General features: G+C 37.4%; 1 protein-coding gene across 1 annotated transcript in view; it reads left to right on the top strand.

Moving 5' to 3' along the window:
* PREX2 (phosphatidylinositol-3,4,5-trisphosphate-dependent Rac exchange factor 2) overlaps positions 1–15630 on the top strand; it is a 482194-nt gene that overhangs the window by 178897 nt on the left and 287667 nt on the right. Inside the window, exons 7-8 of the mRNA XM_006860035.1 lie at positions 2350–2483; positions 7371–7474. Of these exons, the coding sequence (XP_006860097.1) occupies positions 2350–2483; positions 7371–7474 (238 nt within the window). The remainder of the gene's footprint in view (positions 1–2349; positions 2484–7370; positions 7475–15630) is intronic.

The raw sequence follows: 15630 nt of genomic DNA, 5'->3' as shown, positions 1-15630 counted from the left end.
CTACACGTCTACCCGATCCGCCATCTTGTTTGTTCCACTCTATATTCACCTTTAGGATGACAAGAAAGAAAAAAGGAAAATGTCTGAAATGAAAATGTGTTTCTAATATGTTGTTGTTCATTGTCATCAAGTCGGCTCAGACTTACAGAAACCCTATGCACAACAGAATGAAACACTGCGTGGTCCTGCTCCATCTTCACAGTTATCACACTTGAGCGCATTGCTGCCACCACTATGCTAATCTGTCTTGTCAGTGGTCTTCTTTTTCGCTGAGCCTCCACTTTACCAAGTAGGATGTCCTCCACAGACTGGTCTCTTCTGATACTATGTTTGATGTATGCCTCAGTTCAAACTGACATCTTTTTTCTTGAACACTTCAAAGAGGTCTTCTGCAGCAGATTTGCCTAATGCAGTATGTTATATGATTTCTTGATTGCTTCTTCCACAAATGGTGATAGTAGATCCAAGCAAAATAAAAACTCTTTGACAACGTCCATCTTTTCTCCATTTGTCATGATGTTATTTATTGGTCTAGTGGTGAGGATTTTTGTTTTCTTTACATTGACATGCAACTCATACTGAAGGCTGTGGTCTTGATCTTCACCAGTAAGTATTTTAGGTCCTCTTTGCTTTCAGCAAGCAAAGTTGTATCATCTGCATGTTGCAGGTTGTTAGTGTGTCTTCCTGAAATCCTGATGCCACGTTCTTCATCATAGAATCCAGCTTCTTGGATTATTTGCTCATCATGCAACTGAATAAGTATACAACCCTCATGCACACCCTTCCTGATTTAAAATCATTCAATGTTCCTTTTTTTGTTTGAATGGCTGCCTCTTGGTTTATATACAGGTTACTAATGAGCACAATTAAGTGTTTTGGAATATACCCACTCCTCTCAATGTTAGCTATAGGTTGTCATGATTAACTTAATCATACTTTCTTGGTTAGTTTCCATTTTGAAGATTCTTATTGTGAATATAAGTTTTGTCATTTTAATTGAAAATTTATAATTCATTAGAAAATCATCTCCCTGATTATTGTAGAAGTATGAAAGTTTAAATATTTGAAATATTAAATATAAAAAAAGATGTTGAGTTAAAAATAATCATGTCTATCCTAAATTTAAAGAGAGAAGATGTATTTAAAAACCGAGACTCTTTTACAAAGCTCACTTAGAGATCTCTGCTGAAGACTTCCATTTCTTGCTCAATTCAATGCATTAGTTAGGATATGTTAAGTTAGACTACGTAACAGAACTACAGCATTTCGAATGTTGGAATAGCAAATATTTTGTTATTTACTTAAACAAAAAATAACAAAAAGCAAAACTGTAGGCAAGGCTCAATAAAATGACTCCAAATAGAAAATAGATAGAGAGATGGATAGATCCTGTCTTTAGCTCAAATAGCAATCTAATGGATTTCTCTGATCAGTGGAAAACTTTCTTTTGTGTGATGATTCAAGGGCCCAGCTAGGTTCCTTCTATTTTATGGCTTTTTCAGCTTCTAATGGTTAGCACTTGTGTTAAGAATAAGTTTTGACTCTTGTCACATAACCTTAGTGGGCACTCAATAACAAGAGTCTGCATAATACATGAGTGTCCCTAAGTCAACTTTTAACAAATAGGATGACAGGAAAGTTGTTCCTTTTAGATGATTTTTTACCTTTTATTTGTCATGTTATTTCCTCTTTCTTTCATCCTGTGATGGTTGTTGTTGAGTGTCATTGAGTCAGCTCCAATTCATAGTGACGCTGTGTAGAGTTTCTGATGAGCAGATGGTGGGTTTGGCCATCTACCCACAGAGCCTTTTTCCTTGAGGGGAATGAAAAAGAGGTAAGGACTATTATGGGTGTAAAATATATGAATTATTTGGAAATAATTTCTTCTCTAGAGAACAAAAGTAACGTATATTATAGATCCTTGTGCATACATATGTATGGGGAGCACAGTCCCTCATTAGGATAAGTAAGCACTGGACTGTGATCCACAATGTTAGTAGTATGAGCCCACCAGCCACTACATGTAGGAGAAACATGTGGTTTTCTGCTTCTGCAAAGATTTACAGTCTTGGAAAGGTTGCTTTGGTGGCATTTAACAACAGCAATACACATATGTATATAAAACCTCCTAAAGGAGACAAGAATCTCCTAGTAGCAGTTGCATTTACTAAGACTGATCAGAAGACTGCAAGTCTTTAAGCTTCAAAATTGTTGTACTGTTTGAACTTTTGTCCTGAGTATATATTGCTACTTAAAATGAAATGAATATAATGTTAAGAAGAAAAACATTATAAACTAAAGTTTCTATTAAGTAGTGAGACATTTGTTATTTTCTTTCTCCTGACTTAGGGGTCCAACATTACTGACACCTGTACTGAAATGCTAATGTGTGGAGTGTTACTGAAAATTTCTTCTGGAAATATTCAAGAACGGGTGTTCTTTCTTTTTGATAATCTTTTGGTGTATTGCAAAAGAAAACACAGGTAAGCTAATAGGTATTATTTGTAAGAGAAATTGTTAATCTATACTAAAATTTTGACATTTTTCTTCATGCTTCTAAAAGTTCATGTTCTGATCAGCAAACTCACAGTGTCAGAACTGTTCTCTGTTTGTTCACCTAGTTGAGAAATCTAACTGAAATATTTTCACATCTGATGACACTACCTCCCCAAGAGCCCTTTAAGGAGAAGTGACTTTTTTATTCTTAGTCCACACAACTCAGGCCCTGCAGGAGAAGCAGATGTGTTTGTCTAACTTTCTAAGCTGCTTCCAAATAATTTCCTCCTCTTTGAACATCCCAGCACATTAGTTTTTCTAGTTGACTATGATTAGGCTGTTAATATTACGGCCAGCAGTTCAAAACTACGAGCTGTTCTGCGGAATAAAGATGAGGTTTTCTGCTCCTATAAAGATTTACAGCCTCAGAAATCCTAACAGGGTTGCTATGAGTCAAACCGACTCCATGGCACAAAACCACCATTATTCTTCTTTTATGGAGTCCTGGTGTGACACTGTAGGATAAGCACTAGACCGCCATGTCACTTTGAACCACAAGGTTGGCAGTTCAAACTTACCAGCTGCTCCTCAGAAACTCTCTACAAGATTGAAACCAACTCAATGGCACCTGACAACATTCTTCTGTTTACTTTTGTTTGCACTACAGTTAGTGTCTGCCTGTCACACGTGAATTCATTGAGTTCTTTAGGCCTTGGATCACTTTTATTGTATCCTACTGTGGTGCTGTGGGTTAATGTGCCAGACTGCAAAGCCGTTTGAATTGCAAGGTCAGCGATTCAAGCTTACCAGCTGCTCCTAGGAAACCCTATACAGGGTTGCTATGGATCGGAATCGACTTGACAGCACTTAACAACAACAACACTCCTGTCATTGGAGCTTTGGTAGCGTAGTGGTTAGGAATCGGACTGCTGTTCCCAAGGTCAGCAGTTTGAAACTACCAGCTGTTCCACAGGAAAAAGATGAGGCTTTCTGCTCCTATAAAGATTTACTGCCTCAGAAACCCTATACAGGATCGTTGTGAGTAGGAACTGACTCCATGATACATCACCACCCCTCTCCTACCATTATCTTAGGTGTAGTCATAACTCTACTCAGTATTTGTAGCTAACTCATTGTTAGCCTGAAATCACTCTTCTCCGTCTCACTCTAGTGACCTCTCCTGTTGTGAGTATAAAATTGCCTTCAGCATTCCACTAGGAACAATATCCTGTCCTTATCAGTCTTTGTATGGTATTTTCAAATAAGTTATTTGACTATTGACTCGATCAGTTAAAAAACATTTTTTTTTAAAACTCCAAATAGTTACTAATACAGGCAGCCCAGGTTATAAACAAGATCCTTTCTTCACTGTATCTGTCAGTTTTAAAGTGGAATTTATAGTTAGTTGAAACATAGTTCTTATTTAGCCGTTAGGGTATGGAAAGACTCAGATATTTTTTAATGATTTAAAAACTGCACATATATGTAGGGGGTGAGATGACTGTGATGAAGAGTTTCTTGGGAGTAGGGTTGGATTCAGCCATTTCAAAGGGAGCGAACACTTATGTCATATTAAAGTTCAAGTAGGAGTGGAGTCCTGGTATGGTGTTCTAGGATAAGCATTTGACCACAAAGTCAGTTTGAATCACAAGGTCGATGGTTCAGTCTCATCAGCCACTCCTTAGATACCCTATACAGGGTTGCTATGAGTTGGAACCAACTCTACAGCACTCAACAACAAGAAGTTCGTAAGTTGGAAAATGTAACCCAGGGACTGTCTGTATCTCCTGTTTTAAAAATGTCCTTAACTTTCTACCAACTTCAGCCTATCTATGTGTTATCCTTCAAAAAGCATTTGTTTTTGATTTTTATACTTTGTCACTTCTCATTCTTTCATCAACAAAATAGAGTGAGTCCACTGTACACCACTAAGCTTAATGGTCTACCAAATGTAGCAGTTACCTTCTGTTCTGTAGAGTTGTTTTCTTCACACCATTGAACTTCCTTGAGCAATTCCTTCTCACTCATAATAGTTTATTCTCTTTACTTTTATAACACTGCACTCTCTTGGCTATGTATTGCTCTGCCATGGGCCTTTGCATTTGATTTGCTTCTTTATTCTTTGCATCCATATACTCTCCTTGAGTGATTTTACCTAGCCCCATGGTTTTCCGTTTCAGTTTCACAAAGGTTGTTCTTCAAAATCTATCGGTAGCCCAAGATTATTGACACCTGCCCTGCCTATTTAGTTCATAAATTAGACAACAATACTCGGCCATTTCTGTTAGAGCAAGAATGAGAGCTGTAGACTAGTAAATTTATAAGGCAAGATTAAAGAAGCATCTATTGAAAAAGGTTCTCCTGACAGTTGTTAACAAGATGTCCAAAGCAAGTGAGCAAAGAATTGGCAGCTGTGTTGATGCAATATTTCTGCTTTATGGGTTATGGTACTTAGATTCTCTGTTTTTGATTTTGTCGTGCAGTGCTGTGAAGTTAGTTCCGACTCAATAGATACCCTATGTAGAGTTTCCCAGGAGTGGCAGGTGGGTTTGAATTCTCTAGTAAAAGATATTAATTTGAAATTCTGATGATAAGAACTGAGCAAATACAGGACTGGATCATGTACATTCAGGGAAGAGAACAAGTTAGGATTAGAGCCAACACATAATTAAAATGCTTTTGTCTCTGTCTTCATGAGTTTTTAAAGAAATTTGATGTCTTTTTACTACATAGGAAAACAGGTCTATTTATTTTATTATGGTCTTCGAAATTTATGGTTGGTAGCAAGATTGAGGTTAATAAATACAGGCTTTGGGAAGATGAGACTCTTAATTATACAATTCTTTAAAAAATTTAATGTAATTGAAGTTCTTTTGGTGCAATTATTTAAAATATCCTTTGAGAATGGGAGTTCTGTTCATTGCTGTTTATGTCTTCCATTCATTCATTCATTATTCATTCATTCATTCATTCATGCATACCCACACGCAAACATACACGAACATGCCCTTTAAGTCTAAGATTTTGCAAAATTCATATATACAAATAATTGTATCATTTAAAAAGTAGCAGTGAAGGATTAAATTTTGATGAAGGTTTAAGGAATGTCAAGTAATTTCCAAGAGAAATAATCAGACTCTGGAGACACCCTAGTGAAGAACCCAGGGAATATAACAACACCTTGGTACACCTCTCTTGGATTCACCCTGTCTGCCCCAGAACAAGTATCTAACTGCAATATTTAACTGCAAAGCAGAGGAAGAGATGAAGCATTGCAGTTCATCTGTATTTACATCTTAATGTTGCTAATTGTGTCTATAGCATAATAAATTGATGATTATTTTAGTTTGTTAAATGTGGCTAGGAGCTCTGGTAGCGTAGTGATTATGAATCATGCTGCGAACGTTAAGGTGAGCAGTTTGAAACTGCCAGCTGTTCCATGGGAGAAAGATGAGGCTTTCTGCTGGTGTAAAGATTTACAGCCTTGGAAACCCTGTACAGGGTTGCTGTGAGTCGGAACCGACTCCATGGCACATAACAACAACAGGCTCTTGTCAGCGATTCAAGTTGAATAGCTCAGGTTAAATGAAGTCTTGAGTCACCAGGCATCTTTTAATGTGTGAGATAGTTTCTTGGAACCTTTCTTTTACTTGAAATTTAGAAGAAACATTTATTAAAACCCTCTCCCATGTATGTGTAGTGATTCAGATATCAACCCAAACCAAACCTGTTGCCATTGAATTTATTCACATTCATGGTAAGGCTATATGTGATAGAGTTACTTCATCAGATTTTCTTGGCTGTGCAAATCTTTATGAAAGCAGATTGCTAGACCTTTCTTCCTCAGCACCTCTCAGTGGGTTCAAACTGCCCACCTAAGTTAGTAATCAAGCACAAACTGTTTGTGCCACTTGAGAATCTGGATTCAAATACATGATGCCTAAATAACGAATTTAGTATTACCACCACTAATCTATAATCTGGGATTTCTTTAGGTTTTAAACATTGAAGACTGGTACTAGACATTTTATACAAATTTTAAAATGTTTTGGTTGCTTAGAAAAATAAGATGTTTGTGAAATATTATAGATACATTAATTTGTTGTTATGTGCCATCGAGTCGGTTCCGACCCATAGTGACCCTGTATAGGGTTTCTGAGGGTGTAAATCTTTACGGGACTAGAAAGCCTCATCTTTCTCCCGCGGAGCAGCTGGTAGTTTCGAACCACTGACCTTAAGGTTCGCAGCCCGATTCGTAACCACTACGCTACCAGAGCTCCTTAGATATATTAATAGACTTAGTCAAAACTAAACAGTTGTTGTGCAGTAAAACAATACAGGAGAAATACTTTTATACCTAGGTAAAGCTCAGTTTTGGAATCTCCAACAACATAGTTCAATTTTTTTGAAGTGGGATCATAAGTATTAACTAAATCTTTACAAGGACTTGAAAAAAAAAAAGTAAATTACCAGCTAGCTGACAAATGAGAAATGAAATGAAGATGAAAGAAGCAGAAATGAAATTTTAAAAAACAACTTCAGTTTGGGGACCTTCAATGTCCTGTGTTGAACAATAGCACATACATTCTCCTTCCCACTTGGATATTGTTCTTCAGTCAAAGTCCCAGTTTATTTTTAAAATAATATATAAGTCGCATCTTGTAGAGTGTTGTCATGAACAACCAGTGTTGTCATGAACAAGAAAACACAAATAAAACACAACAAAATTAGCAAAAACGAATACCTCGATATTTGATATTGGTACTTGCCTTGCTGTCTTTTTTTTCTTCCAAAGAATTGGTTAAAATGAGCTGTTTTAAAATGATTTTGCATTAAATGTTATAACACTGTGTCTGATTTCATTCCACTGTAAGACGGTTGAAGAATAGCAAGGCATCTACAGATGGACATCGGTACCTTTTTCGTGGCAGGATCAATACAGAGGTGATGGAAGTTGAGAATGTGGATGATGGCACAGGTAGGTAATAAGTAGATTTACAATGGGTTGGTTATCTGTGATGAATCACTCATGAGACAGATTTCTCACCTGAATAATTTACCTACACTACATTTGAGCTTAGATAGACTTTGTTAGGTAGAGCAGTTAGTTGGGTAGAGGGAGCAGGTATGTGAGCTACGGTAGTGCGGGGGACCATTGTAATACAAAATTGGATTTGGTTGATGTATACTAGTATTCAACACAGATCTAAACAAACGGCTGTTTAGTGTCTTATTAAAAGATGCCCAATGTGTTTTAGTCATAAGGCATCCAGAGTTCCTGGGAATGCAGTGTGTGTGTGCAGAAAATATTTGATGGATGACCAGATTTTCTTTAAGTTATATTATGTTTATAAGTATATGTGTGATACTTTTGAAAATATTTTATTTCTATAATATTGTTGTTGTTGTTGTGATGTGCCGTGGAGTCAGTTCTGACTCATAGCGACCCTGTACAGGGTTTCCAAGGCTGTAAATCTTTACGAGAACAGAAAGCCTCATCTTTCTCTCGCGGAACAGCTGGTAGTTTCGAACTGCTGACCGTCACCATTAAATATAGTATACTGTGTATTTGTTTTAGCTGGTCCTTGGAAACCCTATACAGGTTCCCTATGAGTCAGAACTGACTAAATGGCAGCTAACAACAGCAACAACAATGTAGCTATAAGAAGCCTGAGGAGCATAAGTAGTTTACCATCTGCTGTTACTTACAAGTTGGAGGTTGAAACCTACCCAGCCAACTTGTGAAAGAAAAGCCTGGTGATTTGCTTCTGTATAGATGACAGTCAACAATATCCTGTGAAGCAGTTTTGCCCTGTAACACATGGGATTACTCTGAGTCAGGGGCTAACTTAATGACAGCTAACTACAGCAATACAGCTTTACAAATAGACCTTCAACAAATAGACCTTCAACAAATAGACCTTCAACTTGCTGGGAGAGGAGATTTGTGAATGGAGGCAGTTTGTATAAATTTAAGCTCTCGTTGTAAAATTTTGCTTTTTAGATTTGAAAGTATGAAGTTTTACAAGCAAGTTCATGAAGTAATTGATTAGTTATAAACATTAAGTAAAATGAAGTTAAATAAAATTTTACTTTCAACTTGGGAAACTATTTTTTGATCTAATGAATACTCAGTAAATGGGACCACACTGACTTTAATTACAGCTTCAAAGAAACGTTTTCAGGAGAAAAGATAAGATCTGAAACAAAATATATTAACTATTGCTAAATGACTTTTCCTGTCATATAGAGAAATGCCCTTATGATAGATATTCCATATCAACATGGGATTGTGGCCCATATATATTAATTGTCACATATATCAGTTGTCATTCCTGGGTCCCAGAGAAAGCAATATTCATAATGTCAGGCGCACACGTTGTCAAATGCTATCTGGTATGCCATTTCCTCTCACACATTTTTGTATACTAATCAACTGTCAGGTTCTTAATAGTGGTGGACCATGGTTGCCAAAGGTAAGGGGACTGGCCATGAGATGATTAAACTTTAGAAGGTTCCTGAGAATGGACACTCACATTGTGTTGACAGGTTTTCTATTGACTTAAAGATGAGATGTGGGTGTGGAGGTGGTGCAGGCAGAAATCCCCCAACTGCAAGTTCTTTCTATGTTGCATAATTATACGTATTCTCATGCTGATATGTGGGACTTAGTAGAATTTTTTCCTATAGTGGATTATATGCATTTTTTATAAGGTGGCAGTAATTCATTTAACACTTTCTAAGAAAACTACTTAGTGACATTTAGAAATGAGTGACCTGTCAGAAATGTTAAGTTCTGTCAAGTCTGTTCCAACTCACAGGGTTTCTAAGGAGTGGCTGGTGGATTTGAACTAATGACCGTGCAGTTAAGCAGTCCATTGCTTATCCTAGAGCACTACATGCTAGATAGTGCAACTCTATGAGAGGTGGCTATGGAGGTAAACGACTCTTGGGTTCACTCCCATGGTAAAGTTTCATTGGTGCTAGTAAGACTTAAGCGTTTGAGGCCCCAGCAGCTGGGAAGATAAGGACATTGGGAATGAACAAGGCCTAAGACCAGCTGGGCATAGGGCAGTGAGGAAGACTGGACATTATAGGATATTTGCTTGTCATAAGTGAGTTGTCTGATGGAGTCTTGTTGTACAAACTTCCACGGGTCAACTTCACAAAATATGATGAACACATTCATTAGACTTTGTCTTACTCAATTAGAGTTCCCTTTCCCCACCCACCTTTTTTCCCCTCCCATATATTTAAGCACCATATGTAGGAATTTGGCAACTATTTGTTGCTTTGAGGTTACTTAGAGAATTTTTAAGCTGCAAGGCTCTGATTGGATACTTTGCCCTAGCTTCCTGGAGGGAAAATTTGGTTTTCTCATGAGTGTGTCGATTAGATCTCTGGGGGAAATGAACATCCTCTGCCAAGACTTGGGAATTCAAAAATAGAATTTTTGAAAGTGGATGAGACCATGAAGATCAATTAATTATCCCATTAAATTTTCAGATAATGGAAATGAGGCCAGATTTAAGATGTCATTTGTCCAAGTTTATTCAGCTGTTTAGTGAAGAGCTGTACCTCGAACTATGTCCATGCCTTGAGAAAGAGTCAGAAAAGCAGACTCCTTCCAGGTTTTAAATCTTCAGGGACCACTTGGAGAGCAGTCAAGGGGAAAGGCATGACCTGGCAGACATGAATTTGGTTATTTATTTTTAACTTCCTCTCTCCTCCTTTTGGTCGCTTCTGTCATGGAATCTTCATTTCTTGTTGTTGAGCCTGGGATTTTGTGTTTGTTTGTTATTGTTATTGTGCTTACATATGCTCTGATTGATACTCTGATGCTGACAGACCTCAGACAAGCTAATTAGTAACCATATATATGCCAAGAGTTCCCATACTTGATACGTCAAATGTGGCATGGGCAAATACCATCAGGCTAATTGTGGCTCTGTAGGATAAGCCCTTGACCATAACATTGGTGTGAACCCATACAAGATCACTGTGAGTCGTACCGACTTGACAACACTTAACAGCAACAACAATCTGTCCATTGGGATGATACAATGAGAATGGTGTAGGACAGGGTAGTGTTTCATTCTGTTGTGTATTGGATTGCTGTGAGTCAGATTTGACTCAATGGCACTTAACAACAACTCACCCATTGCCAAAAGTAAAAAATAACAGCATTTTCTCTGTATCTTAGAGTCCTGGTGTGGCACCGTGGGTTAATGTGCTGCATTGCAAGATCAGTTTGAACTACAAAGTCAACAGTTCAAGCTCACTGGTCACTCCTCGGAAATCCTATACAGGGTTGCTATGAGTCAGAACCAATTCAACGGCACTTAACAACTCCATAAATGATAAAAATGAGTCAATTAAGATAAATATTTTTAATGGAAAATATAATTGTTTTCCATTCATTTGAATGTCTTATAGAGATCCTGACTGGTTTCACGCACTATGGTGTGGTGATGGTGGTGGTAGTGTGCAGTGGAGTCGGTTCCGATGCATAGCGATCCTGTATATAGGGTTTCCGAGGCTATAAATCTTTATGGAAGCAGAAAACCTCATCTTTCTCCAGCAGAACCGCTGGTAGTTTTGAACTCCTGACCTTGAGGTTAGCAGCCCGTCTCATAACTACCAGAGCTATAGATATAAGTAAAACACTTTTCTAAGTAAACTGAATTATATGATTTAGCTTCAAACTTGCAGAAGAATAATTTCCTTTGAAATGAGACAAATAATTCCTCTGTGACTGTGTAACAATCCAAAATCTTTTCAGAAATACATTGTTGTAATTCTATTTGTAATGCTTAGTCACTTGGATTATATCATAGTATTTTAGTACAGAAAAGTTGTAGTTAGTTGATGGTATTATGTACAGAAGTTCCAAAATTTGAATATTTATTTTAATGTATGTTATTCATTATTTTCTATGTTGATAGAAGATAGTAACCTATGAATTTGTGGCTAAATTCCCCTTTTCTAGGTTTCAATGTTCAACTCAATAAATTCTAACTGAATTCCTCTTTGAAGTTTCTTTTTGGCAATAATAGTTTGATCTGGATGCTAACAGCTTAAGAACAATAGCAGTAAAGATGAAAATGTGTATAAGCTTACACTCTAGTTTTGTATTGCTTTTCATTTAAATAAAAACATTATCTTAATGATAATCATCTTTATCTTCAAGTCATATCATCTAAGTAAACATTATTTTGATCATTGCATAATGATCAATCAGATAGATAAGGCATAGTAACCATAATAGCTTAATTTACATAACAGTTAACATAACATGAGCTGGATTGCCTACATTTTCAATTATATATAATAGCTTTACAATGTTGAAGAGTACTAAGGGGATAAGTTCTTTTCTAATACACTTGCATTGCGATATGTTATTACTTTAAGGAATTGTATTTAGGAACTTCAAAAACTTAATAAGAGATTGAGCTATGTTTTAAAGTTTTAAAAAGATAAAAATGATTTAGATCCTGTCTTCTTTGCCATAAGTAACATTTTATGTGATTTTAGATTCTAGATAGTTTCCTTTCTTTTTTATGAGAAAATCAAAGGTTTGATGCAAAACAAGAATTTTTCACATTGAAGATTCATAATATGAATGAATCGTAATTTTAAAAAATCTCTCTTAAAAATATATATGCATTCACGCTATTGATCATCAGATTGAGGATTGAATGGATTATTGAGACAATATATTCTCTATGTGAAGAATAATACTTACTGGTAGTTTCCTTCTCTGAGTATACAGTAGTTGTCTATAGTTCATCGTATTAAGATGTAAAGTTATTGAAAGAGTACCAGCATGTCCACTGAGATTTATAGTTATATATCAGCTTTGGGGAAATATAATCTCCTGAATTAATAACAAAATTTTGCAAACTATGTAATTTCTAAGCAATTAGTGGCATCCACACTGCCCCATTTATTTTCCTCTTTTTGGAAGAAATGATAATTAGAGACTATTGAACTTGGATATTCCCTGCTTAATGAAAGACAGTTTTAATTTCATTTTTTTTAGCACTTCATACAGATTCACTTAGGTTTGTAAATATTTGTGATTGCCATTTAATAAATGGTTCATTATTTCATTCTAGGAATACATTGTTTGATCTCTGGCTGGGTGGTGCAAATAATTAAGTGCTTGACCACAAGGTGAAAGGTTGATGGTTTGAATTCACCAAGAGGTTCCTCAAAAGAAAGGATTGCCAATCCACTTTAGAAAGATCACACCCATTGAAACTGTACAGAGTACAGTTCTACCCTGAAACACAACTCCACAATTGGTCTGTTTACTTATTTAAGGACAAAGCATGGATGGACTCTCCTGTGATCTTAATATGGGGGGGGTGTTCTTTATGAAAATTTTAATTTTTATTTTAAAGAATGAAGCTATTGAAAAAATTGGCTGTGATTAAAAGTGTGAAGTTGCTTGTACTCATATATCATTGAGTCCTTTGTGAAGTCCCTGAGTTGGGAAAATAGTTAATTCACTTGGCTGCTATCCAAAATGTTGCAGGCACCAGTCTACCCAGAGGCACCCCAGAAGAAAGGCCTGGTGATCTCCTTCTGAAAAATCTGCCATTGAAAATCCTATGGAGCACAGTTCTACTCTGACCCACACTATCCCTTCATTTAAAATTATTATATACTACAAGGTGCTTTTTGAAAATAGCCTTATATTTACAAAGCAGTGTATTTGTTTGAAATAGTAGATTTTATAGGTGGCTCTGTAGGATAAAAACCAGACTGTGAACTGCAAGGTCAGAGGTTGGAGCACACCAGCTGTTCCATGAGGGGAAAATGATGCTTTCTGTTCCCACAAAAATGTACAGCCTTGGAAACCGTATCTATAGAGTTGCTATGAGTAGGAACTGACTTGCTACTACTTAACTATAATTGATGTAGTGTTCTATACAGGAAACAATAGGTATATGAAATCAAAGGCTTACGTGTCTGGTTCAGAGTTTAATTACTGCACAATATCCAAGGGAAGTTTTAAAGTACATAGGCTGGATCGGTAGGTGCACTTTAAAGAGCAGTGAAACTTGATTAAGCAGAGAGGAAGGTGGGCAGCTTGATGGCAACCTTGGCCTGGGAATCCACCTAGATTCAGAAGACAAGGAAACAGCAGACAAGAAAAGAATGGTAAGAAAACAGTGGAACATAGTAGAAAATGGCATAGGTTGGGACCGTTTAAGGAAGACCTGTGAAACAAGGCCTTCATGTTTTCATACATTTAGTGGTGAGCTACCAAAGGTTTGTTGAGCCTTTGAAGCAATGTCATGATGAAGAATATTTAAGGAAGTGTCTACAGGCTGTGAAGAGGACACTGCCTTGATTCAAGTCATCTGGGGAGGGAAGACAGGAAGGTCCAGGGTCCAGAGAGGGAAGACAGGAAGGTCCAGGGTCCAGAGGTAGCTGACCCAGGGTTGTACAGTATCAGGAGCATCAATGTGTTGATTCTGACATGTGAACTTATACCCCTCTGTGTTTCATGGGAGGAATACATTATGCTCATGTTAAAGTGAGTCTGATGTTTTATTATTGCAGGCAGCTTGTGGCTAAGGAGCCCTGCTCACACACTGGTTAAGCACGTGGTTTAACCCACCAGCTGCTCTGTGGGATTTTGTAAAGATTTATGACTTTATGCCCTTGGTCACCCTAGGGGGCAGTTCTTCTCTGTTCTCTAGGGTTGCTGTGAGTTGAACTCCACAGCTGCAGGTTTTCTGTCTTATGACTACTCTGGTATTCTTCTCTGGTCCTGATGCAGCACTGTAGGCATTTGTGAAATGGCAATCACAAATATGTGCAAACCTCAATGGATATAAAATATTTCAATTGGATCACAGTGGGTTTGGCATTTGGTGTTTAGAGTTTTCAAGGATGTTTGACAGTTCAAACCCAAAAGCCACTACTCGGAAAACGTATACAAGAGCCGACTTAATGGCACTTAACAACAACAGCCCCATTAGCAGGCTTACAACTGCACTACAAACTTCACACTTGCCTAACTTGGCGTGGCCTTGGAAGAGAAGAGTATGAGCAAATTGACTATGTTTGAGATTGTTCTTGTTGTTAAGTGCCCTCGAGTTGGTTCCAACCCATAGCTACCCTGTACGGGGTTTCCAAGGAGCAGCTGGTAAGCTTGAACCACTAACCTTGTGGTTCAAGCCAGCCTTGCAGTCTAGCACTTTAACCCACAGCACCACACCAGGACTCCTTGTTCGAGATAGGAGCCTTGTAAACGGTGACAAGTGTTGGAAGGTGGTGAAATTTTTATCTGTTTTTCCTTCTATCAACTTATCCTGATTTCTCAGTTGGTTCTTTTTATCATTATGTAGACATACATTTTCCAGTCACTTGCCATCGAGTCAATTCTAACTCATAGCAACCCTACAGACCAGAATAAAACTACCTTACAGGGTTGCCGTGGTGACACTGTAACTTAGATGTTGGGCTGAGCCTCAAACCCACAGATGAGGCTGTCTGCTCCTGTAACAAGTTTCAGTCTCAGAAACCCTATCCTGGGTCACTTTGAGTAGAAATCGATTGGATGGTAGTGGATTTGGCTTTTGGTTTTTAGTGTTTTCAAGGATGCAATCATTCTAGGAGCAGATTGCCACATCTATCTCCTGAGGAGGAGTTGGTGGGCTTGAGTCACCAACCTTTCAAGGTTATCAAGCAGGACTTTAACATCTGCACTACCAAGGATGCTTATAATATTTTTACCCACCCACCCCCATTCTTTATTACTGAATCCTGGTGTGGTGCTATGAGTTAATGCGCTGGACTGCAAATTTGGTTTGAACTGCAAGGTCGGTGGTTCAAGCTCACCAGTTACTCCTTAGACATACTATACAGGGTCACTTATGGGTCAGAAGCAACTTGATGGCAATTTACAACAGCAGCAACATTTCTTTATTACTAATCTAAATATATTATGAGGATCTATTGTTTTGTACAGGATAGAAACATGAATTTAACTATGTAAAGGTAGAAAGAGAAGTGCAAAGATAACTTTTAGCAACAGATTTTAATTTCCTTATTGGGGGGAATATGTTACTTTGACTCATTATCCATGGGGTTATGGTATGGTGAATAATGAAGATC

Source organism: Chrysochloris asiatica, unplaced genomic scaffold (assembly GCF_000296735.1).
Source record: "Chrysochloris asiatica unplaced genomic scaffold, ChrAsi1.0 scaffold00036, whole genome shotgun sequence".
NCBI classification, from domain to species: domain Eukaryota; kingdom Metazoa; phylum Chordata; class Mammalia; order Afrosoricida; family Chrysochloridae; genus Chrysochloris; species Chrysochloris asiatica.
This window is presented reverse-complemented; position numbering and strand designations above follow the sequence as displayed.